Source organism: Schistocerca nitens, chromosome 1, assembly GCF_023898315.1.
Source record: "Schistocerca nitens isolate TAMUIC-IGC-003100 chromosome 1, iqSchNite1.1, whole genome shotgun sequence".
NCBI classification, from domain to species: domain Eukaryota; kingdom Metazoa; phylum Arthropoda; class Insecta; order Orthoptera; family Acrididae; genus Schistocerca; species Schistocerca nitens.
The window spans coordinates 956,426,364-956,454,221 of NC_064614.1; the positions used below are offsets into that span (position 1 = coordinate 956,426,364).

At 42.0% G+C, this 27,858-nt stretch overlaps 1 protein-coding gene across 1 annotated transcript in view; it reads left to right on the forward strand.

The window, feature by feature from the left end:
• The first annotated feature begins 6,533 nt into the window (after positions 1 to 6,533).
• The window catches only part of LOC126214436 (ATPase inhibitor mai-1, mitochondrial-like), a 57,526-nt gene continuing 36,201 nt past the window's right edge, over positions 6,534 to 27,858 (forward strand). Inside the window, exon 1 of the mRNA XM_049941467.1 lies at positions 6,534 to 6,589. Coding sequence (XP_049797424.1) covers positions 6,534 to 6,589 — 56 coding nt within the window. The remainder of the gene's footprint in view (positions 6,590 to 27,858) is intronic.

The window sequence follows — 27,858 nt, forward strand, 5'->3', positions numbered from 1 at the left end:
AATGAGGCATTGAGACAGAGACTCGGAAATCTGCATGTGCAGTGCGTAAAGAAAGGCCTGCAAAGCCGAAGAGCTGTAGAACTATGTGTTTAATAAAGACATGGGTCATTCAAAAATTAAAGAGACAAATTGGTGTGGGGAAAACACTGTTAGTAGGGCAAGTTGGGCACTTTTATGGCTTTAAGTTGGCATCACTGGGATGAGCGGTGATCAGCTGATGCATCAACATTGTTTTCGCGGTTTATATATATATATATATATATATATATATATATATATATATATATATATATATATATATATATATATATATATAAACCGCGAAAATACATTTCAAGAGGGCGAGTCTACCTGAAACGTCCACATTAGTTGAACAACGTTCTGTTATTCGTCTTTTACTTGCTGAAGGTGAGAAACCAGTGCATATATACTGTAGAATGTCTAAAGCTTATAGTGAAGGTTGTATGAATCATGCAAATTTTTACAAGTTGGTAGAGCAGTTTAAAAATGGTAGCGACTCAGTGACTGATGAACATCGTTCTGGCCAACCAGTTGCAGTTTCAACTCTCTCACTTGAAAGTTGAATTGATGAGATTATTCGTGCCGACCACCATGTGATGATAGTTGATAAGGTTCAAGTTAGTTCTGGTACAGTTCATAACATTATCTGTAACAAGCTGAAGTACCACAAAACATGTGCAAGATGGGTCCCAAAATAGCTAAAGGAACGTTATGAAAGAGAAGGTGAGCACTTCCTCAACAAAATTTTAACTTTCGATGAAACTTGGATAAACTATTATGAGCCACAATCAAAAAGACAAAGCATGGAGTGGAAGCACAACAGCTGTCAAGAAAAGATTCAGAACCCAAGCATCAGCAGGAAAAGTTATGTTGACGGTGTTTTGGGATGCTGAAGGTCCAATTTTTTGTGATTATCTCGAAGAGCAGCGTACAATAAATTTGCTTTTAAACAAGGGAAGCCAGCCATGAGAGAGAGATGTCGTGGATCTCAGAGGAGAGGTGAAATTCTCCAGCAAGACAACGCACATTCTCATATTGCTCAACTTAACCCGTGACACCATCGGCAAAATGGGCTGGGAAGTACTGCTTCATTCCTGTTACAGTCCTCATTTAGCACCTAGTGATTTCCATTTGTTTGGTGCACTGAAGGAGGCATTACATGGGAAGAGATTGCAGGACAACGTGGATGTGAAAAAGCTTGTGGAAAATTGGTTCAAACATCAAGATAAAGAGTTCTTTGCAGACGGAATAAAAACGTTTGTAGCCCGTCCGAACAAGTGCATAAATGTTCAAGGGGATTATGTTGAAAAGTAGAAAAAGTATTGTTTTGTAAAAATAAACGCTTTTTTCTCCAGACCATTTTGTCTCTTTTATTATTGAATGACCCTCGTACATTAGCAGAAGGTCAGGAGCAGCTACTGTCTTCAAAACCACAGAGTGATCCAGGGTTCCAGCACATCTCAGGCTTCCTCAAAGGTAAATGTATAGATGATGCCATTAGCCAGGCACTCCATATTATAGACAGAGCAGACTATAAATATTGTGCTGCAGTTATAATCGACATTGCAGGCACATTCAGTTCTATGGTGTGTTGCAGTGTTGAATAGCCTAAGAAGTCTTTGGTTTCCCAAATGCCTTTATTAAAGTTTAGTGGGCTGCTGTAAGAGTCGCACAGTAGAGTGGCTTGCTGAATAGCACAAATTAATAAAAAAAACATTACTAGGCATTGTCCTGCTGCAATTGCCCAAATCCGTAGGAATGCACAATGAATATGAATAGATGCAGGTGATCAGACAGGATGCTTACATACGTGTCACCTGTCAGAGTCATATGTAGATGTATCAAGGGTCCCATATCACTCCAACTGTACACGCCCCATATCATTACAGAGCCTCCACCAGCTTGAATAATCTCCTGCTGGCATGCAGGGTTCATGGATTCGTGTGGTTGTCTCCGTACCCGTACACGTCCATCTGCTCGATACAATTTGAAACAATACTCATCCGATCAGCAACTTGTTTCCAGTCTTCAACAGTCCAATTTCGGTATTGAAGGGCCCAGGCGCGGTGTAAAGCTTTTTGCTGTGCAGCCATCAAGGGTACACGAGTGGGCCTTCGGCTCCAAAAGCCCATATCGATGATGTTTCATTGAATGATTCACACGCTGACATTTGTTGATGGCGCAGCACTGAAATTTGCAGCAATTTGCGGAAGGGTTGCGCTTCTGTCGCGATGAACGATTCTCTTCAGTCGCTGTTGGTCCCGTTCCTGCAGGATATTTTTCCGACCGCAGCGATGTCGCAGATTTGATGTTTCACCGGATTCCTGATATTCATGTTACACTCCTGAAATGGTCGTACGGGAAAATTCCCACTTCATCGCTACCTCGGAGATGCTGTGTCTCGTCGCTCGTGCACCAACTATAACACCACGTCCAAACTCACTTGATAACCTACCATTGTAGCAGCACAGCAGTAACCCATCCAACAACTGCGCCAGACGCTTGTTGTCTTATATAGGCGTTGCCGACCGCAACGCCATATTCTGCCTGTTTACATGCCTATACTAGTTTCTATGGCGCTTCAGTGTATGTACTTATCACTATTTTACATTGTGTAAATTAGTATCTTAATACTGAATCAACAGAGATAAGGGAAAATGTATAATATTATTTACAGGATTTTCAATATACCTAATGTATTGTACGATCTGTTCTAGATACACATTAAGAAATAATAAAAGTAAATGTTACACCTGATGGCGACCTGTCTGTCCACCGAGTGGGGACGCTATGCTCGGCAACTGACTTATATCAATGTGACAAGTTGAAAATTTGCTCCATATCGGAATTCGAACGCAGGTCTCCTGCTTACTAGGCAGATGCGTTTACCAGTATTCCATTCAGACACAGTGGTCACCACAACCGCACAGACCATCCCAGCATGCATCCATATTCTCAACTTGTACCACACACTGCTGCTGATATAAATTAATGCCCACTGACAGCTAATGTCTTTAATTTCTGTGTGTCTTGATTCATTGTGGAAGGTGAGACACCATATATATGGATGGCTCTAAGCACTATGGGACTTAACATCTGGAGTCATCAGTCCCCTAGACTTAGAACTACTTAAACCTAACTAACCTAAGGACATCACATACTTCAATGCCCGAGGCAGGATTCGAACCAGCGACCATAGCAGCAGTGCGGTTCCGGACTGAAGCGCCTAGAACCGCTCGGTCACAGCGGCCGGCCTATGTTGGAAATACAAATCATTCATAAAATTTACTGTCTTACTGAAAATTATCTACACTATAGGGAAACAGATGAGAAATGAAGCACTGTAGTTGGACAGTTTGGATACGTCTTTCAAAATAGCGAAGCTTGCTGTAGTTGGAGTCATAAATGAAGGCGGTCGAGTTTAGTCATGTTCTGCGCATCTACGTCACGCATTCTCTGACAGCCAATGAGAGTTCATGAGTGTTCTTAGCACCCTGCTCTGAATGCCGTAGCCAATGTGAGCATTAAACGTGATCGTAGCGAATTGTTTAGTGAAGTTTTATTCCATTTGTTGCGAGTTATCGGTGATGGTGTTGGTAAGTGATACATTCCGCATAAACAAGGGAGGGACAAAATTTGCAAGATATACGCATTCTTCAAGCGGAAAGCAAGCGCATGCGCGTACCGCAGCCTTCGCTTGGAATCGTCAACCATGCAATCCTCAATCCTCGTCTGTACCTCGACATGCGCGAACTGCCATCGTTCGTTGATCCTTACTATAGTGGCAGTGTTGCCCTCTCAATTTCTACCATGCGCCTACACAACATTTGAAATGTAGCTACATCAGATTGAAAGCCCCTACAGAAGCGGAAGACTTAATAATAAAGAAGTAAAGATAAATGCTGGCATTGATGGCCTAACAGTTGTTACAGAGCAAACTCAAATACCTACAACAGTATCGCTCGGAAAAACACTTTGTAATAAATAAATAAAGAATAAGTGAAATGTGCACTACCGTCACATACCATAGTCTTTTGAATATTCACATCGTTATGATGCGTCCATTACACTTGGAAAGATACACGACATTCTTCCCCAACCATTCCTCCTCTTCTGGATCTGTCATTAATACCATTTACAGTGCTCTTCTTCTTGCCACACTCCTCGAAGTTATTTATTTACTTATTTAGTTTTCTTTCTCTGTAACTTCTTTTAAGTTTCCCCTCATTACCTTTTCTTCCTTGCTGTTGAAGCCATAGCCAAAAGACATGAAGATCATATAGAAAAACCTATCAAACCTTGTTGTGGAGCTGAAGCGTCTAAACTGCCCTATACGAACTGTTTATGCAATTTCATCGTATTTCATACTGTTTGGGTTGCAACAACTTCGTTCAGAATTTAGCCGCTACTTTCAGTTACGCTAAATGAGACTACTTTCGGAACTGCTTGTTTTGACCCATAAATCGTGGTCGTCTTCACGATGCCCGACCATAGTTATTTTTCCTTTATCCGCTACAGAGACACTAAATCGGCAATGGCGATTTATAATTTTTTTCAACAAATAAAGCACTTATGTGTGAGAGACCCGCTGTCCCATGACCTTTCACATTGTACAGCAGAAAATCCGACGATACCGTCGACAGTACAGTTCTCACCTGTACTGGTTGCTGCAGGCCGCGGACCTTACGCTCCCCTTTGCTTTGGGGCAAGAGAAAGTGACCAGATTTTACTTATATACTGGACGAGTGACATATCTTAATTTTGATTGACAAAATTAATTTTGGAGTTGTAACTTAAAATGTATTACGCTATAGATGTTTCACTTCTCTCTGATTAGTAAGTGTGATTTGTTAAAATAAGATATCATGGATGAATGACTTTGTGAGGAAGGTTGACTGTGTGAGAAAATAGAGGGCGGGACGGGGGGGGGGGGGGGGGGGAGGGAGTCGTTTAAAATATTCGCCCGGGGCGGCAAAATCCCTGGAACCGGCCTTGCACCTGGTTTCATCCTCTCTTTTCTCTCAGTATCATAAAACACAAACATGGCATCAAACGTAAACATTACAGTCACGTAGACTCAACAGATACACTTAAAATACAGCTGTCACACATAGCGATGAAAGAGGACATTGGACACGGGAGAAATAAAACCCTTTCCGATTAGACAGCTGAACCTATCTCTTGTGGTCTCCGGGGTCGGGGATTTTCCCTGCCTCGAGATGAATGGGTGTTTGTGTTGTCCTCATCATTTCATCATCATTCATGAAAGTCGCGAGACTGGACTGAGCAAAGGTTGAGACTTTGTTCGGGCGCTAATAACCGTGCAGTTGAGCGCCCCACAAACCAAATGTCATCATCATCATCATCATCATCATCTTGTGGTCTCCACGTCAATAGTGCTTTTTTTGTAGTGCATCTGGTACACGTGTTCAGTTGTTTCATGAGATCCGCAAGATTTCATAAAAAAAGGACGTTTTCCGCACAGAAACAGGTCGTGAACTACTTGCCATTACAAGCAGTTTTCTCAAAGCAACGTACACTACAGATAAAAAAAATTCGTTAAATTCTAGTAAGAGACAGCATTTCTTATCATCAGTGCCGGCATTTACATTTTATTCGGATTCATCTTGCACTCGTCCACTTGAGGGACAACGTGCCAATTTCCACCTGCAAAATGGAACTTGCGAAAATGAAAGTTGTCCTGCAGGTCTCGTTTATTATAAAACTAATTAGTTTTCCGTCTCGTGAAACAGCAATCTATTGCGCTCCTCATCCGCCAGTGTTCTGTACTCTTGGCTGCGCTGAGATGCGATAATTTTAACTCCTATCTCTCTGACAATTGTACAAGATGAAGTGCCTTAATAACGGCGTCGCTTCTTAGACTAAATTTCATTTTATATAAAATTACTGGTATACTTCCTGACATTTGCTGATAAAGTGAGTTCACAGTTTATGTCTTCAGATCTTCGCTTACATCTTATTTGTTGCAACGTCGACTAGTACTAGGCGTATGTTATTTATTATCAGCGTAACAGACTAATTTTAATCAATTTGTGACAGTTTTCGGAATTTTAATTCTGAGAAGCTAAATAACAAAATTTTCCGGTACCGACGTATATAAAAAATAACTCTTATCAGCAAATGTTGAAAGTAATTTTGATCATGAACGTGTTACGATTGTCACAAGCGCACTACCTTGCGTGAAAAATGGAACCAGCGCTTTTTTTCTGTGCAGTAAGGGGGTTTCGCAGTTGTATAGAAATATTTCAGTTCCAGTATTTGTTCTAATGGCAGGCAACGCTGTACTTATCATCTTTAACCTAAGGTGGCTGCTAAATTAATCTCTGGTATCGATAGCTACTAATTTTTGGCGACTGCCAGTTTCCAGTACATATTAAAACAACTGACTGACACAAGACGCTATGGCGCGATCAAACGTCATAGCCCGCTGTAGGTAACCATTTCAAACAAATTTCTGGTCAAAATTTTAAGTTGATGTGAATATCAAGACTATGCGGTGTCTTCGGCTCTTCGGTGACGCCCGCCATGCGGGTGCTTCTCTTACAAAGTAAGTTGTGTGTAGAAGTATATTTATGATACTTAAAGTAGTCAACGGAATAACGGAATTTCCAGAGCCCGCTCTAAGCGCCATATGAAACTTTTACTCTATATGGGCCTCATTACAAAAACGAAGTGCTTTGTAATGCTGTAATATAGCGTGGCACAGCGAACTGCAACCAGCTGCTTCTTCAGTGCTTATCTGATTCATCTTAAGCAGTTCGATCTAGATTCCATTACAGTTGCATGTACCAATTGTAAAGTCACAGAGTGTTCAGAGGGGTCCGTCACACCATTGTATGGACTGGGAAAGACTTATAAAATTCTCCTCCTGCAACTTCCCTTGCGTTCAAAAATTGTAGTAGTGAAGCTATAAGTGTTACCTCAGATCGTTTGGTGATAACTGAGCTTCTTATATTACTAGAATAAAATTTCATTGTGTTCTTTCTTCTCGTCCATGTGTGCCCCCAAGTAGTCAGCTTTATGACTCACTGGTGCATGGCCGGCCGGGCTGGCCGAGCGGTTCTAGGCGCTTCAGTCTGGAACCGAGCGACCGCTACGGTCGCAGGTTCGAATCCTGCCTCGGGCATGGATGTGTGTGATGTCTTTAGGTTAGTTAGTTTTAAGTAGTTCTAAGTTCTAGGGGACTGATGACCTCCGAAGTTAAGTCCCATACTGCTCAGAGCTATTTTTTTTTTTTTTTCACTGGTGCATGAATTTTGCATTGTTACAGCCTTCTTCTATTTGCTCTGAGAACATGTATTGTTCATCCTGGGTGTTAATGATGCATTCTGTGGTTCCAAAATATGTTTCTATAATCTATTATACTGCGTGTATTCTTATTTTTCCCTCCCTTTTTAATACCAATTGTCCTTTTTCAATACAGGCAACTCGTTACAACCATTCTTTTATAGAATTTTCCAATTTTGTTCTGAGGTTCCCACTTGAAAAATTGAAATTTTCAGCTTGCAGTCAATATCCCGTAGCTTAAATTTTTTAATTGATGAACTTTTTCAACAGCATTTATTATTACAGTTTCCTTACATAGTATCTCAGAATCTTATGATTAACATGGCTTTGGTTTTTAGATAACCTATAGAAATTTAGAATTTATGTGTTAGAATAAAGTTATGCAACTCTTAACACCCTCGTTGTAAAATTACTTCCTTGTATGAGGTAGCAAACTGATCATCGATAAACATATAAACCCCCACCAAGTGAACAATAATTCAAGTTATTGTGTCAGGTCCATGAGACCGGAGACATACACTCAGGCATTCGGAAGATTGTCATACTATCCCTATGTTAGAAAGAGAATATAACTACGACCAGCTTGACAGGTCATGTATTCAAGTTACAGACCGGAATTATACAGGGTGGAGAAAAACAAGCTGATAGTAAGATTAGAGCAGTGTAGCCTGCATTGAACCGAGCAAATTTTTCCGCAGAACTATAAGTCGCAAATAGAACCTTATGGAACTGTCAGCTAAACAGCGATGAGCACATGGAAGTGTGTGCATTTAAACTAACTTCCCGCAAATAACATTTGCTATAGTAAAGAACACTTTTCAAATTAAAGTAACTAAAGACAAATGGTTCAGCTGAACAGTCTAAGCCAGGCAAACATTAAATCCTCTCCATAGCTGATTGTGTTGGATGCTAGTTCCCTGTGACGATTACTAGGTAAAGCTTTACTGTTACATCAGCTGTGGTACAATCACCATAATGCCATTAATTAATTAAGCTGCAGCCGTACTGCAGAAACACCTCTGTAACAAGGTAGTCGACACGTGGTACTGTAAGGTGCAAAATCTTGTATCTGTCTCTCTGTCTGTCTATATCTTATTCTGTCTGTACATAATACATTAAAGTGTCGTATTACACTTTCTTTCTTTATGTTCGGGCTAATTTCAGGAACTACTGTAGGGATTTCGATCCGGTTTTGACTGACAAATCGACTGATTCACATGGAAGGTTTGTGCGTACAGTTCATAAAGATTTCGTGCAAATTGGTTGAACTATGATGAATTAAGTCCTCCACTGCTGTGAAAACTGTGCCATTGTCACCTACCAGTACGCTGCTACAACTCCAGGGAGCAGAGAAGCTTGACCGGATCTTCATCTCGGGTCTGGAGGTCTATCGGTAAAGTGTGTGCCTGGAAGCCGACATGTCTTGGGATCGAAATCCAGGCTAGCCACGGATTTTTCAATAATCCTTTTACCTAGCATTCACCTCTCAGTGACGTGGATGTTTGCCAGAAACGAAACGTGGTTCAGATTCCACGTTAAACTGTACGTCTCCTTTGGCCACTTGGATAGCTGATTAGGGATACACAAGTCGCCGACGTGGCGTCCAATACAAATACTTGCTCCAAGTCATGGAGTCACACGAAATTATCATTATCACAATCTATACATATATTCTCCTTCCATACAAGTTATAATTTAATGTCTCCCGTCGCCTTTTCGTGCCTGTATGTTAAGGCTAATCTCAGGAGCTACTGTAGGTATTTTGATATCATGTTGGACTGGCAAGTTCTAAGGAGGCAAAATGTCAGCTGTTCCGTGCTTAATTGGCTTTGGAGCGACATATGGCGCCAGTGACGGAGCTGCGAGCTACCGCACGTCCTAGCGGTGACTGGCATCTAATGGCCGGCGCTCACAGCCTGTACACGAATGCCCCGAAAAAATGACTCTTATCACAAAGTGGGGAACCAGCTGCCTCACTCTTCATCCCGCCTTCTTCACCAAACATATTCGCGCTTATTTCACACAGATATTTTTAAATCCTTTTACCCCGTCTCTGTCTATAATTAAGCCTTCATACTCAGCACCGTCCTCTCACTGCCACTGTCTATTACGTCTCTCTCTCACTGTCTGCTTTTCTGCCATTGATTTACAGTACATGCCACGGGCACTGCCTCCTCTCTCATTTACACTGTCGTCTTTTGCCGTTCTTTCTTACTGCCACTGTCTCACCATGGCAGCTAAAAAATGCTGGGTAGTCCAAATTATTTTTTTCCCTATACCCACCTGTTTCAAATTTCCGTCCAAAATGTACTTTTCCCTATACCTACGTATTAAAGTTCGCCGGTCTGGGTCCAGACCCCCCCCCCCCCCAAGCTTATGTGTGGTCTCCATTCATCTCTCTTTTTCGTTTCCATTGTCTCCTCTCTCTTTTCTCCCACTGCTTCTATATCCATCCATTACTCTTTCTCTTTTACTGCCACTGTCTCTCACTGAGCATCAACATCTCCTCTCTTTGGCTCTCCATACCACTGTCTTTATCCATCTCTTTCTCTTACAATGTCACTTTCTCTCTCCCACCATCACTGTTTCCTCTCTCTTTCGCTTGCACTGGCGCCCTCTCTCTTCCACCAAAAAGCGCGAATACGTTCGCATGCCAAAAATTTTGGTGAGGAAGGCGGAATGAAGACTGAGACAGCTGGTTCCCCATCTATCTGTCAGAGTATTTAAGGTGGAACGACAGGGTCACGGACGAAAAAATTGCTCAAATTCAGGATTTTTTTCTCCGTACTGGTAAGTAGTGGACAAATGGGGTTTGCTGCAATGAATAAAGCATACAATGAAGTTTTTATTGGTATTTGATATTGAAAAATATTAATATCTTCACTGTGTAATTGGGATTTTCCCGAGGCAGCTCTGAAAGGAGGTAGACCGACGGTTGTGGTTATCTGAAACATGAAATTAACATATCACTCTGATCCTTACAGATGTAATTTTGTAATTTTAGTTCATCGCAGGGATTTGCAAAAAAAAAAAAAAAAAAAAAAAAAAGTGGCGAAATTATAAATATTTGAAAAACGGTCGTTTTTGGACCCCTCTTTCTGGCCGAAAAAGTACTAAGTATCAAATAAAAATATCGGCTACGATGAACTGAAGAGAATTCAGTTTGCTTTAAGGGAGACCAAACATCATTCAATGGGATGAAAATCGTAGCGTGGGCGACGACAACCATGCCGGAAAACATGTTTTTGAGAAAAACGCGTTTAATGTTTGACGAGTATTCATCGTATAAATTAAAGGGACATAGCTTGAAACTTACGGGATATCATGGATGCCTGGTCCATAATAACTATCTCCCCCGCTAGTGGATGGCAGCTTTCTCCTACTTTGATCTGATAAGCCCTCATTTTCGTCCTCAAAGCTCTTTTTGTCGCTGGGAGCATCGCCGCTGGCGTCTCTGTCTTCACGGAATCGGCGCATTTCATCGCCGATTTCGATTTCAAATGTATTTGCCACGTGCGTTAATACAGTGTGGCCTACACTGCATTAACGCACACACATACGGCCAAATTTGAAGCAATGTTGATAATTTAGTTTTGGCTGGTTGTTGTTTTTGGAGCGTATTTCCAAATGAGACTATTGAAATTTACGTTGACATTTTGAGTAAAACCGCCCAAACAGCGTCCAGCAAATCAGGTTTACTCAAATCGGTATAAATAGGAGTGATAGCATCGATAACGATTTGCGTTAATGGCGTTTTGTGTTTATGACTTTCCAATTCACCGTTTGCTTTAGCGCGCTTCTAAGTGCACCAGGGTTGCTCACCAGCAGGACAGAAGTGATGCTGAAGATTATCATCCGATGAACTTTTCTTAAATAATGTGGCCCAAACGTATTATACATATTCTCAGCAGAGTCGATGTTACCACGAATAGCTTAGTCATAATACACTGACTGAGCGTCTACCAGCGGTCCAATATGAGAAAAGTGAAAGTCTGGTGTGTGTTCGAGACATTGGTAAACATTTGCACCATTAGGACTAGCCCTAAACATCTCACGGACGCAATAAAGGGAGCGTGGGCGCGGAACAAATTCTCTAACGGCGAGGCGTGCTGTGCTCGCTCGGCTTCAATCTCTCACGGAATTGTTACTTTTTGGAGTTCGCGCGTAATATTTTGGGGAACAATTCTTCAATGTATATACATTCGAATTACGTAATAAAAAAAATTTCGCGTTTTTTCGACCGTCACCCTGTTATTCCCCCTTAAGGAGGACGTACAGTAGAGTGTGCTGCTTATATAAAACGAATTCTATAGGTCAGTAAAGTTTTGGCAGTTTATTTATATACTTCGACAGATTTATATACTTTGACTCACGTAAACAGCAAATAAGTACGCTTATTTCAAGGTTAACACAGAATCGTTTGCATTACATTTTTCTGGATACTTTTCTCATCGAACGCAATTCAACGAAAACGCCCGGATTGTGACTTTTATCTTAAAAGAGTAAAAATGTCATTAGAAGTGTTTTACTGCATTTGCAGTCTTCCCAGTTTTATGTACGTTTTGGCAGTAATTTTAAGTTCTTTTAAGCGTGTTAATACGTTTTGAGCCCATTTTTTTGTGACTGCAGTATCGTTTTGGACATATTTGTATAGACGTGAAGTGTCCATTATACAGAGAAAGTGCATCATAAAGTTTTATTGGTAAAAAAATGTTGACTAAAAACATCGTTTGGTGACTTCAAAATCCTTGCTACGACCGTAGATCTCTCGCCATGTGTTCACTACACCAGTTAAAACTACATACATCAGACCGGACATTACATGTATATTCTACGTGAACAAGTACGGTAACTTTGGACCTGTGGATCTCGGCAACGGATAATAGTATCGAATATAGTTTCGAAATTCTCCGAGAACATTATCTTAAGAACGTAAGGTAAAAATCTCGACGATCTGCCATGAGTAGAAATTATAGAAGTGGCCATCCCTACAACTCGTACTTCTCATAACCAAAAATCGAAGTTTTTCGGGATTTTATAAGGAACTGCCAATGAACAAATGGTGCTTTTATAAGCCGCCTAAGGTCCACACTTAATGCAAAAGAACTAATCGATTTGCTCAATTTACCTGGGCTGGAGAATGTGTGTATTGTTAAAATTTCGTCCCTGTACTGTAGGACGGCTACGGTAGGCTCGTTCTTCCGATGGGTATCCAAATGGTCACCAGTCCAAGCGTTATCAAAAACAATTGACCCAGTATCTCTATGATGAATAGAAGACGCGATATGACCCCGTGGAAAGTCACATTTTCGCGCGCGGCTTTTTGGAACATACTCGTAACCTGCAGTGTCGTGCAAAAGCTACAGATGGCAGTGTCTTTGATGCCCGGCTCGCACTTTTAGATGGATAAGTCGCATGAAAATGGTGATATTCAGTTATCTAAGGTTTCTTCTCTGAATTTTAGCCATAACTACACAGTGGGCCGTAAAAGAAATTACCGCTACGCCAGACGAATTGTCCGGCCATAGATAAGTATAAATCCGTGCGAAGCCAGAGCGGATGGCTAGTTATTAATAATGAAAGCTAAACGCCACATATTGTAGTTGTTGCTAACGTCCAGAGAGCATGAGTGAGAATTATTCTGCGAAGTCCAGTAGATCAGTAATTGTTAACGAAGATAATGGTAAAAAAAGAGAACAGAAATTAATTTTAAAGGGTATTTTCCATTAGAATTACATTTTGTTATAGCAAATGTTCGAAAGTCCTGCCTTCAACGTCACTACGAAGTTGGCAACATCTGAGAAATGAAAATTGAAAATTCCTGGCATTTTGTGGATGAGTGTCACGGTCAGCGATACTAATCCGAACTACGGTTATTTGGAACATTTTACTCAATTCTATCTCCTGTACCCCACTCTATCATTACTACGAGAGAAACAGATTTTATTTTGTTTATCGTATGATGAAAAAAAATACATTTGTACAACATTTGAGGGCAAATGTGTACAATCACAAGCTCGTAAAATGTTACATCTCCAGATCTAGTTCCCTGTGCATTTGATCACTTCATCCGACGCGTGGTGAACATTCATTATCTTTCCTGTGTACGCTGTAAGGAAGCACCACAGTTACAATTTGCAGAACTAGCCTATTCCCACATCTGCATTGTCCGGTTCGAATCCGGTTCATGATCCTCCAGTGACGTCTGCTGATATTCAACTCCGCATCGTTGACTACAGATGACTGCTCGCACTGGATCTTCTATGAATGATTGTCGCCGAAAGAGGATCCACCAAGATTGTTTGCTATGCGCCACGGCGGTTTTCGTGTTTCTGCTGGTGCAATATCTCGGTGAATAGGTTGCTGAAGATTCTTATGTATGTTTTTCCTGACCTGCAGGGGAGCTTCTGATTTTCTTAGAGCTGGAAGTGGGATATTGCTGACAACGGGAAGCCACTGGGGTTTTGTACTCCGAATTCCACGTCTGTCTTCTTAGTGCGACCGCTATTGGTCCAGGTCGACTAGCAGTATTCAGCAACAGAATATATTAGGGCTAAAGCTATGATTGTTCTTAAAACATGAGCATTAGCAGCCCATGAGTAACCAGAGAGAGAGAGAGAGAGCGAGAGATAGAGAGAAGGCCCTCAAATGAAGTTACAGCATGGCTAAACAAGAAAAAGTATTCTGTTCGTATATTCGTATATGCTCATTAGCCACTCGTGCAATGTATTTGATTATCCAGACTCAAGGAATGAATATTAATGTGAGCTGTATAGCAAATGTGGCCGAGCGGTCCTAGGCACGCTTCAGCCTGGAACCGCGCGACCACTACGACCGCAGGTTCGAATCCTGCCTCGGGCATGGATGTGTGTGATGTCCTTAGGTTAGTTAGGTTTAAGCAGTTTAAGTCTAGGGGACTGATGACCTCAGATGTTAAGTCCCATAGTGCTCAGAGCCATTTGAACCATTTGTATAGCAAATAACAATGTTCTTTGTAAAGCAACATGATAAGTGTTAGTCTCTTGTAAAAGAAGCCTCTGTTGTTAGAGATCGAGTAACTACTTTATTTGAAAACTACCACTGTATTCTTGTTAATATTTAGTTACTAGTAGGAAATAAACGCTATCATTTCATATAACTGACGGAGCAGCAGTTTTTTCCCGGTAATTTACTGAGTACATTTATCTGGCGTTAAGTACAGTAACAGTTTATTGCTAATACGGATTACAGCTTCGCTTTTGACTCGTTCTACTTCTGTAGAAGTTGTTCTTGATGCGATCCACTGAACATAATGAATGATTGAATGACGGGTAGGAAAATAAAATCACTGTTCTTTTCAAGGAGCCATCTGCAGTTAACGACATCATGACCATTAATCAGAAGTACATTCCTCAATCGGCTTAATTCGAAAGACTTCGGAATACGTCATGTAACCGTCGTCCTGCGTCACAAACAACCTGCCGTTGCAGTCGGCCATTGCAGTACATTAGGAACCACAGCGCCTTCCATAATCGTTACTATTATTGATTTCGGATTTTTGTGGAATCTGGTGACGCTGTATAATGAAGGTGGAATTGCACCGCTCATTCCCCGCTACAATGTGTATGCTGCATGGAGCTTCCTTTTTCTGCTTTCCACAGCCTCTGTAGAATCAACCAAGAAGACTTGGCCGAATTAAATGACGAAAGCGATATCGTAGTGACGTTACTGCAACTCAAATTACATCGTCAGTTCCCTTGGTTTCAAAAACGACTTGATAGATGTGTCTATTGTCAATGTGAAATAGAGTCGTTCTGAATCGGATTATCAGCAGTTGAAGACATATGATTACTATCGAATTTCCAGCACACACGAATCCAGATGGCCGACTAATCGTGCAACTCCTCAGCTCGATCATGCAGCAACTACAGTATCTCAGGAATAGATACAATAACGGAGTAAAACTTTAAAAGAGCAAGGTGTGTCGCTAATACTAAATACACGTGATCACACCTTCATTCTGCCACCGTTCTGGAACACTCTACGGAAAGAAAATCACCACAACCGTCTACTGCATCAATAGACAGAGAAATACAGCTTCTCGTGGGGCCCTCAATACGTACATGTCCTGGTCTCCACAAGAACTGCTCTTGGCCGTTTAAAGATTTCCTTTCTAGAGGTCGTCTGCAGCGTTTGGCCTTGACGTCCCGGCACGCGACAGACTTACGAACGTCGCGAATGGAAGGACAACTGCTTGCGTTCTCGGATGAACTGCGCTGCAATCACGGAGCGTGTGGTCACAGCAGTGATGGCGCCGTAAGGGAAACCACAAGAATCGCGACCGATGTGTGAACACCATACATCGCAGTAGCTACGCATTACAATCTGCTCCAGGGTCTCTTGTGATGAGCACTGTGGCTCCACTTCATGCCATTCCTGAGTGGAACTCTCAACGCAGTTACACGGCATAAAAATGTAGGTGTCCACATAGGTCGTCACAACAAAGAGTGGCTACCAGATGTGAATACTACACTGCCATTAAAAGTTCTCGAACTGGTCACCGACTGCATACATTTGGTACTTACTGAATAGACGTTTGCTCCTCTGTCGCACTTCGATCATTGCGCCGTGCTGCCTGTCTCTTATCTTGCCTGTGAAAGTAGAAAGGGACCGTTACACTTTTGGATTCTCACATCTTTAAATGCGAAAATTTTAGGTAAGGCTTTACCGCGACTGTTATTGGCATCGAATGAAACAACACGTTTACTGTGACGAGTCACTGTTTATTTATCTCCGCAACGCGTTTCGAAGATTTAAACCTGCATCATCAAATAAATTGACGTTTATTGCTATGACATATGTGTGCATTGTGCTACGATGTTTGGAGGAACTTGCATCATCAGGTAAATTGACGTTTATTGCTATGACATATGTGTGCATTGTGCTACGATGTTTGGAGGAACCTGCACTTCAAAAATGGTTCAAATGGCTCTGGGCACTATGGGACTTAACTTCTGAGGTCATCAGAACTGTTGTTGCTGTTGTGGTCTTCAGTCCTGAGACTGGTTTGACGCAGCTCTCCATGCTACTCTATCCTGTGCAAACTTCTTCATCTCCCAGTACCTACTACAGCCTACATCCTTCTGAATCTGCTTAGTGTATTCATCTCTTTCCTCTACGATTTTTACCCTCCACGCTGCCCTCCAATACTAAACTGGTGATCCCTTGATGCCTCAGAACATGTCCTACAAACCGATCCCTTCTTCTAGTCAAGTTGTGCCACAAGCTCCTCTTCTCCCCAATTCTATTCAATACCTCCTCATTAGTTATGTGATCTACCCATCTAATCTTCAGCGTTCTTCTGTAGCACCACATTTCGAAAGCTTCTATTCTCTTCTTGTCTAAACTATTTATCGTCCATGTTTCACTTCCATACATGGCTACACTCCATACAAAGACTTTCAGAAACGACTTCCTGACACTTAAATCTATACTCGATGTTAACAAATTTCTCTTCTTCAGAAACGCTTTCCTTGCCATTGCCAGTCTACATTTTATATCCTCTCTACTTCGACCATCATCAGTTATTTTGCTCCCCAAATAGCAAAACTCTTTTACTACTTTAAGTGTCTCATTTCCTAATCTAATTCCCTCAGCATCACCCGACTTAATTCGACTACATTCCATTATCCTCGTTTTGCTTTTGTTGATGTTCATCTTATACCCTCTTTTCAAGACACTTTCCATTACGTTCAACTGCTCTTCCAAGTCCTTTGCTGTCTCTGACAGAATTACAATGTCATCGGCGAACCTCAAAGTTTTTATTTCTTCTCCATGGATTTTAATTCCTACTCCGAACTTTTCTTTTGTTTCCTTTATTGCTTGCTCAATATACAGATTGAATAACATCGGGGATAGGCTACAACCCTGTGTCACTCCCTTCCCAACCACTGCTTCCCTTTCATACCCCCCGACCCTTATAACTGCTATCTGCTTTCTGTACAAATTGTAAATAGCCTTTCGCTTCCTGTATTTTACCCCTGCCACCTTCAGAATTTGAAAGAGAGAATTCCAATCAACATTGTCAAAATGGTTCAAATGGCTCTGAGCACTATGGGACTTAACATCTGCGGTCATCAGTCCCCTAGAACTTATAACTACTTAAACCTAACTAACCTAAGGACATCACACACATCCATGCCCGAGGCAGGATTCTAACCGACCGTAGCAGTCACGCGGTTCCGGACTGAGCGCCTAGAACCGCGAGACCACCGCGGCCGGCCAACATTGTCAAAAGCTTTCTCTAAGTCTACAAATGCTAGAAACGTAGGTTTGTCTTTCCTTAATCTTTCTTCTAAGATAAGTCGTAGGGTCAGTATTCCCCCAAGTGTTCCAACATTTCTACGGAATCCGAATTGATCTTCCCCGAGGTTGGCTTCTATCAGTTTTTCCGTTCGTCTGTAAAGAATTCGCGTTAGTATTTTGCAGCCGTGACTTATTAAACTGATAGTTCGGTAATTTTCGCATCTGTCAACACCTGCTTTCTTTGGGATTTGAATTATTATATTCTTCTTGGAGTCTGAGGGTATTTCGCCTGTCTCATACATCTTGCTCACCAGATGGTAGAGTTCTGTCAGGACTGGCTCTCCCAAGGCTGTCAGTAGTTCTAATGGAATGTTGTCTACTCTGGGGGCCTTGTTTCGACTCAGGTCTTTCAATGCTCTGTCAAACTCTTCACGCAGTATCATATCGCCCATTTCATCTTCATCTACATCCTCTTCCATTTCCATAATATTGTCCTCAAGTACATCGGCCTTGTATAGACACTCTATATACTCCTTCAACCTTTCTGCTTTCCCTTCTTTGCTTAGAACTGGGTTTCCATCAAAGCTCTTGATATTCATGCAAGTGGTTCTCCTTTCTCCAAAGGTTTCTTTAATTTTCCTGTAGGCAGTATCTATCTTACCCCTAGTGAGATAAGCCTCTACATCCTTACATTTGTCCTCTAGCCATGCCTGCTTAATTATTTTGCACTTCCCGTCGATATCATTTTTGAGACGTTTGTATTCCTTTTTGCCTTCTTCATTTACTGCATTTTTATATTTTCTCCTTTCATCAATTAAATTCAATATTTCTTCTGTTACCCAAGGGTTTCTACTAGCCCTCGTCTTTTTACCTATTTGATCCTCCGCTGCCTTCACTATTTCATCCCTCAAAGCTACCCATTCCTCTTCTACTGTATTTCTTTCCCCCATTCCTGTCAACTGTTCCCTTATGCTCTCCCTGAAACTCTGTACAACCTCTGGTTTAGTCAGTTTATCCAGGTCCCATCTCCTTAAATTCCCCCCTTTTCGTAGTTTCTTCAGTTTTAATCTATAGTTCATAACCAATAGATTGTGGTCAGAGTCCACATCTGCCCCTGGAAATGTCTTACAATTTAAAACCTGGTTCCTAAATCTCTGTCTTACCATTATATAATCTATCTGATACCTTTTAGTATCTCCAGGGTTCTTCCAAGTATACAACCTTCTTTCATGATTCTTGAACCAAGTGTTAGCTATGATTAAGTTATGCTCTGCACAAAATTCTACCAGGTGGCTTCCTCTTTCATTTCTCTCCCCCAATCCATATTCACCTACTATGTTTCCTTCTATCCCTTTTCCTACTCTCGAATTCCAGTCACCCATGACTATTAAATTTTCACCTCCCTTCACTACCTGAATAATTTCTTTTATCTCATCATACATTTCTTCAATTTCTTCGTCATCTACAGAACTAGTTGGCATATAAACTTGTACTACTGTAGTAGGCATGGGCTTCGTGTCTATCTTGGCCACTATAATACATTCACTATGCTGTTTGTAGTAGCTTACCCGCACTCCTATTTTTTTATTCATTATTAAACCTACTCCCGCATTACCCCTATTTGATTTTGTATTTATAACCCTGTATTCACCTGACCAAAAGTCTTGTTCCTCCTGCCACCTTGCCGGCCGCGGTGGCCGTGAGGTTCTAGGCGCTACAGTCTGGAACCGCGTGACCGCTACGGGCGCGGGTTCGAATCCTGCCTCGGGCATGGATGTGTGTGATGTCCTTAGGTTAGTTAGGTTTAAGTAGTTCTAAGTTCTAGGGGACTGATGACCTCAGAAGTTAAGTCCCATAGTGCTCAGAGCCATTTGAACCATTTTGAACCTCCTGCCACCGAACTTCACTAATTCCCACTATATCTAACTTTAACCTATCCATTTCCCTTTTTAAATTTTCTAACCTACCTGCCCGATTAAGGGATCTGACATTCCACGCTCCGATCCGTAGAACACCAGTTTTCTTTCTCCTGATAACGACATCCTCTTGAGTAGTCCCCGCCCGGAGATCCGAATGGGGGACTATTTTACCTCCGGAATATTTTACCCAAGAGGACGCCATCATCATTTAACCATACAGTAAAGCTGCATGCCCTCGGGAAAAATTACGGCTGTAGTTTCCCCTTGCTTTCAGCCGTTCGCAGTACCACAACAGCAAGGCCGTTTTGGTTAGTGTTACAAGGCCAGATCAGTCAATCATCCAGACTGTTGCCCCTGCAACTAGTGAAAAGGCTGCTGCCCCTCTACAGGAACCACACGTTTGTCTGGCCTCTCAACAGATACCCCTCCGTTGTGGTTGCATCTACGGTACGGCTATCTGTATCGTTGAGGCACGCAAGCCTCCCCACCAACAGCAAGGTCCATGGTTCATGGGGGGAGGAATGTAACAATAATAATAAAAAATTAGTAATGTGTTTACACCAGTGCGTAGCCCATCGCTATGGCATGACTTCAAAGACATCTTAGTTTTGTGAAATACACTCTAAGGCAGGAAAAAAACATGCTCAACGAAGGTATTATGTGAGTGCGACCGAAATATCATGTATAGACAAACAGATGATTACGCCTGGATAACAGACAGACAAATGATTACAACTGGGTGATTTATTCAAGAGAAAGAGCTTCAGAAATTGAGCAAGTCACTAACCCTTTGGTCCATCTCTGGCGCTTATGCAAGCAGATCTTGGGCGTGGCATTGATTGTCAGAGTTGTTACATGTCCTCCTGATGGATATTGTGCCAAATACTGTCGAATTGGCGTGTTAGATCATGAAAATCTCGAGCTGGTTTGAGGGCCCTGCCCATAATGCTCCAGTTCAAGAGAGACATGGCGACTTTGCTGGCCAAGGTAGAGTTCAGCAAGCACGGAGACCAGCAGTAGAAATTCTCGCCGTGTGAGGGTGGGCATTACCTTGCAGGATGGCTTACCATGAAGGGCAACAAAATGGAGCGTAGAGTATCGTACAGCTGTGTTGTAAGGGTGCCGCGAATAACAACCAAAGGGGTCGTGCTATGAAAAGAGGATAACAAGACCATCACTCCTAACTGTTGTGCTGTACGAAGGGGGTGGGGTCATGTCGGTATCCCACCACTGTGCGGGGCGTCTCCAGATACGACTTCGCTGGTCATCGGGACTGATTTCTAAGCTGTCCGCCCCGATAGCTGAATGGTCAGCGTCACGGACTGCCGTCCAAAGGAGCCCGGGTTCGATTCCCGGCTGGGTCGGGGATTTTCTCCGCTCAGGGACTGGGTGTTGTGTTGTCTTCATCATCATTTCATCCCCATCCGGGGCGCAGATCGCCCAATGTGGCGTCGAATGTAATAAGACCTGCGCCAAGGCTGCGGGACCTGCCCCGTAAAGGGCCTCCCGCCCAATGACGCCAAACGCTCATTTCCATTTCGAAGCTTGAATTCTACTTCAGTCAATAAGATTCCAAGCCTAGGACGTGTCTGGAGAGGCCATTGATAACGGTGGGATACCAACCTGAGCGTCGCCTACCATGCAGCCCATCGACCAGGAGTGATGCTCTGGATGCCATTTCTTTTCATAGCAGGACTCCTTTGGTTGTCAACCGCGGCACCCTTCCAGCACGGCTTTACGTCGACGATATTCTACGACCCATTTTGTTTCCCTCCGTGGCAAGCTATCCTGGGTGTACATTTCGGCAAGATATGCCTGCCCGCACATGATGAGAGTTTTCATGCCTGGCAAATTCTACCTTGGCCAGCCACGTCGCCGACTCTCTCCCCAGTTGAGAACGTTTGGATCATTATGGGCAGGGCCCTCCAACCATCTGGGGATTTTAACGATCGGATGCACCATTTGGACAGAATTTGGCACAATATTCCTCAGGAGGACATCCATCACGCTAGCAGTGAATGGCAAGCCGAATAACTGCTTAAATTAGTGCCAGAGGTGGACCAATGCGTTATTGACTTGTTAAATTTGTGAAACTCTTTCTCCTGACATCTTCTGATTTCCGTCCCATTGGTACAATTCATTCGTTGTGCGACGTTTTCTGTCTTGGAGTGCAAATCATTTGAAAAATATTTCTGGCATGCAGTGATTTAAGAACCTTAATAGCAACAAAATTTCACAACTTTGTTGATATAATAATTTACACAGTATGAGCACCTAGTGTGCACTGAACGGTGTTAGTATTTCTCTTACGATCATGAATTTGACAGTTACGCTGGCTACAGGTGTTTAAGCGTTTAATTTGGGGAATGCTCTTTGTTTCTGTCGTTTTGGCCTACCTATGTTGAATCTGTCTGATTTTTTCTCATTGAAATTTCTCTCCTTTTCTGTTTTGCTTTACTCGACTTGCTTGAACTAGTAACATGTCAGATTTGTCGCTGGCAGCAAGTATAATGTTAACTTGCTGCTCAAAGCTCATCTACAGGGGCTAGCTCCGATGCTAGTAAGCAAGAAGTACAATTACTTCCATTTTAAAGATCTTTAAGTTTCACGCTAAAGGGTCATTCCATGTCAAGTGGTCTAGGGCTCCCTGCTCGACCATCTTTAATTTTTCTGAAATTTAGTATGTAGAGTACCACATGTCTCAAATGAACTTTGGTTAAGTTTTAGATTCTCAAGTGGAGTGCTTGATGAGATACAGCCGTTTGTTGGACCACATACCTGACCACGTTCGGTACAGTATCCCACTTGCTGCTTTTTTTTTTTTTTTTTTTTTAACATGAAACTTAGCTAGCTTGCACTACTTTTTGCTCTCTGTTAAGTGATACTAATAATTATTATTTCTGTAAGCATCATAAGTAGATAAAAAATTCCTCAAAATTGGTAAGTTCTCCGCTATTGAGACATTAGTTTCTAGTGTTTCGCGGTCAGTGTGAATCCACGGTTTGAATTCAATTAATTCCTCTGCATCCCAGTCCTGGAATATTTCTCCTAATTAAATTTTAACTGTATCTGCTTTGACGGCGATGTCGTACAGAGTCTTTGGCACTGAGATCACACGCTGCCTTTCCTGTTAGCATTTTGTACTCATCCTTAACATTAGCACTTTGCAGCATGAGCGTAACATGCTGAAGTATTGTTCACACACAGACAGAATGCTTGCCTGAAGCACCAACAGTTACACACCACTTTGGCCTGAGATCGCAGGATTTGGAGAAACTAACTCCAGCACTATATTTATTGTGATATGCCAGTAAAGTTGTTTAAGATTAAACAGCAGGAACTGCTTATGTTTTTGTAGTTGAATATCACCAAGCCGAACCGGATCACAGCCTTTGTTGCCAGGATACATCCTGCTGGATTCATTTTCTTCTTAGAAATTGTTGAATCTGTCAGTGACTTCCTTTGACCATGGTTTGCCAATCTTTGCACAGGGTAATGCACCAAAATACCTTTTTCTGCCGTAACTTTCCAGGCTCTTTTGACCCTTCGTTCGGAAATGCCAAACTTTTGCCTTCATTGACTAACTTTTTGGGGCCATACTCGGTAATTGAACTTTCGTTGATCTGTTGCATATTTCAGTTTTTGCTTTCATTTCTTTCAAAATGTCAATGTAATCATTACTCAGACTGCATTTAGCAGAGTGATTAGATTGTACAGTGTCTTCTGTCATTCCAAAGACAAACTTTATTTCTTCTGCTGTTTTATTTTGCACGCATTCAGTGTTTTGTCTCAATTAGCCAGCTTTGTCTCTGCTGCTTATTCTTCGAATTTTTGATGGAGAAGTGCCAAAACCGTCAAGCTTTCATTCAAAGTGTCTGAGTCATTGGGATCAAAATCGTCATGAAGCTGATGTGGCCTCAGCCATTGAAATGTATTTTGCTTTGTACCTGATGCAAATGTTCTGACATGGCTTTAAATTGCTACTGGTCACTTTATTCATTTCCTCGGACATGACTAAAGTGACTTTTAACAAACCACATTTGACAATGTAATTCTGCTTTTCAAACGGATTGCAACAAGACTTTTGGCTCATTTCGTATTTGTGAAGGTACTTTCCTTGGTGACGCAAGCAGATCTGATCGTCAAATAATAAGAAATTTTTCATTTTCTGATAAGCTGCTAACGGAATTGAGCCCTATTTTGTTAGCGAATAATATATGCCGTGGTGACAATTTGACGACAATTTGCACCCAACAGTGCATTTGGCTATAGAATAATCATTATCAGTTGATTCATTGACGTACAGTTCGAATCAAGTTAATTAGCAAAACAATAGTAATGCGAATCTGAAGACATGTATACTAGGTTGCACTCGACTATGTTCCCAAAACGATGTAGAGCACCACCACAAAATGCAACAGATACAACAATAGACTTTATGAAACACTTGAGATGAAATTAACAGGTATCTGTACACAAACATGGCGGCACGGCGCCAAAAACTCTGATACTGCGCGTGCGCAACTATCTGCAAATTGTCCAACTGTAGCCCTCTTTTGTATTTTTTTTTTTTGCACTGTTGTCAGCGGTAGTCAGTCTAATCAAATGTTCTAGGATGTTCAAAACATGCTCTTTCTAATGAGAGTGGTTTTAAAACGTTTCTGAAAGTTACTTTTGAGCAAACTGCGATTAAAAATACCCTAGTTTTTAGCCTTTTTGGAAAAATCGTCAACTTTACACTAAATTTGTAAAGTAACAGAAAGAGCTAGTAACATAAAATTATAAATTTTAAAGGATAAATTTGTAGACATACTACGCATCAAATTTGACATCTGTTACTTAATTATTTATGGAGCTATGTAACTTTTAATTTTTTTAGAGCGCCAGTCTTTAAACCTACTTTGACACACCTTATCTGCAGAAATAATATTTATTATCATCATTAAATAGAGTGTATAAGTTGTACAAGCTAGCTAAGTTTCATGCTTTAAAAAGCAATACCAAGAGAGATATTAGATGTCAAAGTTGGTGAAATCTCAGTTCAGTACTGTACGTGGTCATGGTATATAGGGGGGCGAACAACCGGCTGTATCTAAAATGGCTGTATTCTCCACTGGAGAATCTAAAACTTAATCAAAGTTCGTTTGAGACATATGGTAATCTACATATAAAATTTAAAATTTCAGCAAAATCCAAGGTGGGCCAGGGGGAAGGGGGAGGGCGGGGCACTTTCAAAAAATTAGGCCACTTGACGTGGAATGTCCCTCAAGTATTCTCTTGAAGTCGACTAAAACGTCTGGGAATTGAGAAATGTAAAAATTTAAATGGTTTTGTTTATAATTGAAGTTGCTGCCACAGTTGTACAAAATTTTTGTTGTTGAAATCTTACACAACTCGGTTTCGGGGTCTCAGCCCCGTCTTCAGGTGCAACTAAAATCAGTATAAAGTGTGCTTGTCCTAGTTAAATTAAAAGGCAGCGCATCTGCTGTACATAGCTGCCATATATCTGCTGCCTTTTAACGTATTCATGACATGTACTCTTTGTACTGATTTTAGTTGCATCTGAAGATGGAGCTGAGACCCCGAAACGTCGGTAATAATATTGTGTAGCTGTAGTGGAAGTTTCAATTATGAGCAAAGGACGTAACAGCTGTGGATGTCCCACTGTCAGAAATCTACATCTACATCTATACTCCGCAAGCCACCTGACGGCGTGTGGCGGAGGGTACCTCGAGTACCTCTATCGGTTCTCCCTTCTATTCCACTCTCGTATTGTTCGTGGAAAGAAGGATTATCGGTATGCCTCTGTGTGGGCTCTAATCTCTCTGATTTTATCCTCATGGTCTCTTCGCGAGATATACGTAGGAGGGAGCAATATACTGCTTGAGTCCTCGGTGAAGGTATGTTCTCGAAACTTCAACAAAGGCCCGTACCGAGCTACTGAGCGTCTCTCCTGCAGAGTCTTCCACCGGAGTCTGTCTATCATCTCCGTAACGCTTTCGCGATTACTGAATGATCCTGTAACGAAGCGCGCTGCTCTCCGTTGGATCTTCTCTATCTCTTCTATCAACTCTATCTGGTACGGATCCCACACTGCTGAGCAGTATTCAAGCAGTGGGCGAACAAGCGTACTGTAACCTACTTCCTTTGTTTTCGGATTCCATTTCCTTACGATTCTTCCAATGAATCTCAGTCTGGCATCTGCTTTACCAACGATCAACTTTATATGATTGTTCCATTTTAAATCACACCTAATGCGTACTCCCAGACAATTTATGGAATTAACTGCTTCCAGTTGCTGAACTGCTATTTTGTAGCTAAATGATAAGGGATCTATCTTTCTATGTATTCGGAGCACATTACACTTGTCCACATTGAGATTCAATTGCCATTCCCTGCACCATGAGTCAATTCGTTGCAGATCCTCCTGCATTTCAGTACAGTTTTCCATTGTTACAACCTCTCGATATACCACAACATCATCCGCAAAAAGCCTCAGTGAACTTCCGATGTCATCCACAAGGTCATTTATGTATATTGTGAATAGCAACGGTCCTACGACACTCCCCTGCGGCACACCTGAAATCACTCTTACTTCGGAAGACTTCTCTCCATTGAGGACAGGCTGCGTTCTGTTATCTAGGAACTCTTCAATCCAATCCCACAATTGGTCTGATAGTCCATATACTCTTACTCATTTCATTAAACGACTGTGGGGAACTGTATCGAACGCCTTGCGGAAGTCAAGAAACACGGCATCTACCTGGGAACCCGTGTCTATGGCCTTCTGAGTCTCGTGGACGAATATCGCGAGCTGGGTTTCACACGATCGTCTTTTTCGAAACCCATGCTGATTCCTACAGAGTAGATTTCTAGTTTCCAGAAAACACATTATACTCGAACATAATACATGTTCCAAAATTCTACAACTGATCGACGTTAGAGATATAGGTCTATAGTTGTGCACATCTGTTCGATGTACCTTCTTGAAATCGGGGATGACCTGTGCCCTTTACCAATCCTTTGGAACGCTACGCTCGTCTAGAGACCTACGGTACACCGCTGCAAGAATGAATGGTTTTGGTAAATTATCTGAGGAGGGGATCATGACCGCCATGAGCCTCTCCCTTGGATCCGCGCCTGCCTACGAGCCATAATTTTCAGGTAGCAGTCATTAGGTGGTATCGCTGACAGTGGGCGAAAGCTAAAAGGTAGACGTCCATTGTCGCTGTGGTGTGCTCCAATTCGACGGCTAATTTTCCGTGTTGCCAGCCCTACTTGCCACAAAGTGACAATATGCGGACAATCTAAACTTGAAGTGATACTTCATGGCTTGCTGGCAGACTGAACAGTGTACACAAGCCTCACGTACCGCTCGCGACTGGAGACACAGGGCAGTTACTCACTTGTCATTTGCACTGAGAACGCAGGTTTACTTTAACCTCCATTACACAGCTGAGCGTAGCCGGCCGCTGTGGACGAGCGGTTCTAGGCGCTTCAGTCTGGAACCAAGCTGCTGCTACGGTCGCAGGTGCGAGTACTGCCTCGGGCATGGATGTGTGTGATGTCCTTAGGTTAGTTAGGTTTACGTAGTTCTAAGTCTAGGGGACTGATGACCTCAGATGTTAAGACCCATAGTGCTTAGAGCAATTTTTGAACAGCTGTGCTTAATCGCTTTCTACGGTCAGAAGAGTACTGAGAGAGACTTTTCCAATAAACACACACACACACAGTCACGCATACAATCTGTGTCAGTCATGATTGTGGTGAAAAACTTTTTCTTGGGCAGTTTCTGTTCATCTACATCTACATCTACATGATTACTCTGCAATTCACATTTAAGTGCTTGGCAGAGGGTTCATCGAACCACAATCATACAATCCACTCCCGAACAGCGCGCGGGAAAAACAAACACCTAAACCTTTCTGTTCGAGCTCTGATTTCTCTTATTTTATTTTGATGATCATTCTTACCTATGTAGGTTGTGCTCAACAAAATATTTTCGCATTTGGAAGAGAAAGTTGGTGACTGAAACTTCGTAAAAAGACCTCGCCGCGACGAAAAACGTCTTTGCTTTAATGACTTCCATCCCAACTTGAGTATCATATCTGCCACACTCTCTCCCCTATTACGTGATAATACAAAACGAGCTGCCCTTTTTTGCTCCCTTTCGATGTCCTCCGTCAATCCCACCTGGTAAGGATCCCACACCGCGCAGCAATATTCTAACAGAGGACGAACGAGTGTAGTGTAAGCTGTCTAGTGGACTTCTAAGTGTCCTGCCAATGAAACGCAACCTTTGGCTCGCCTTCCTCACAATATTATC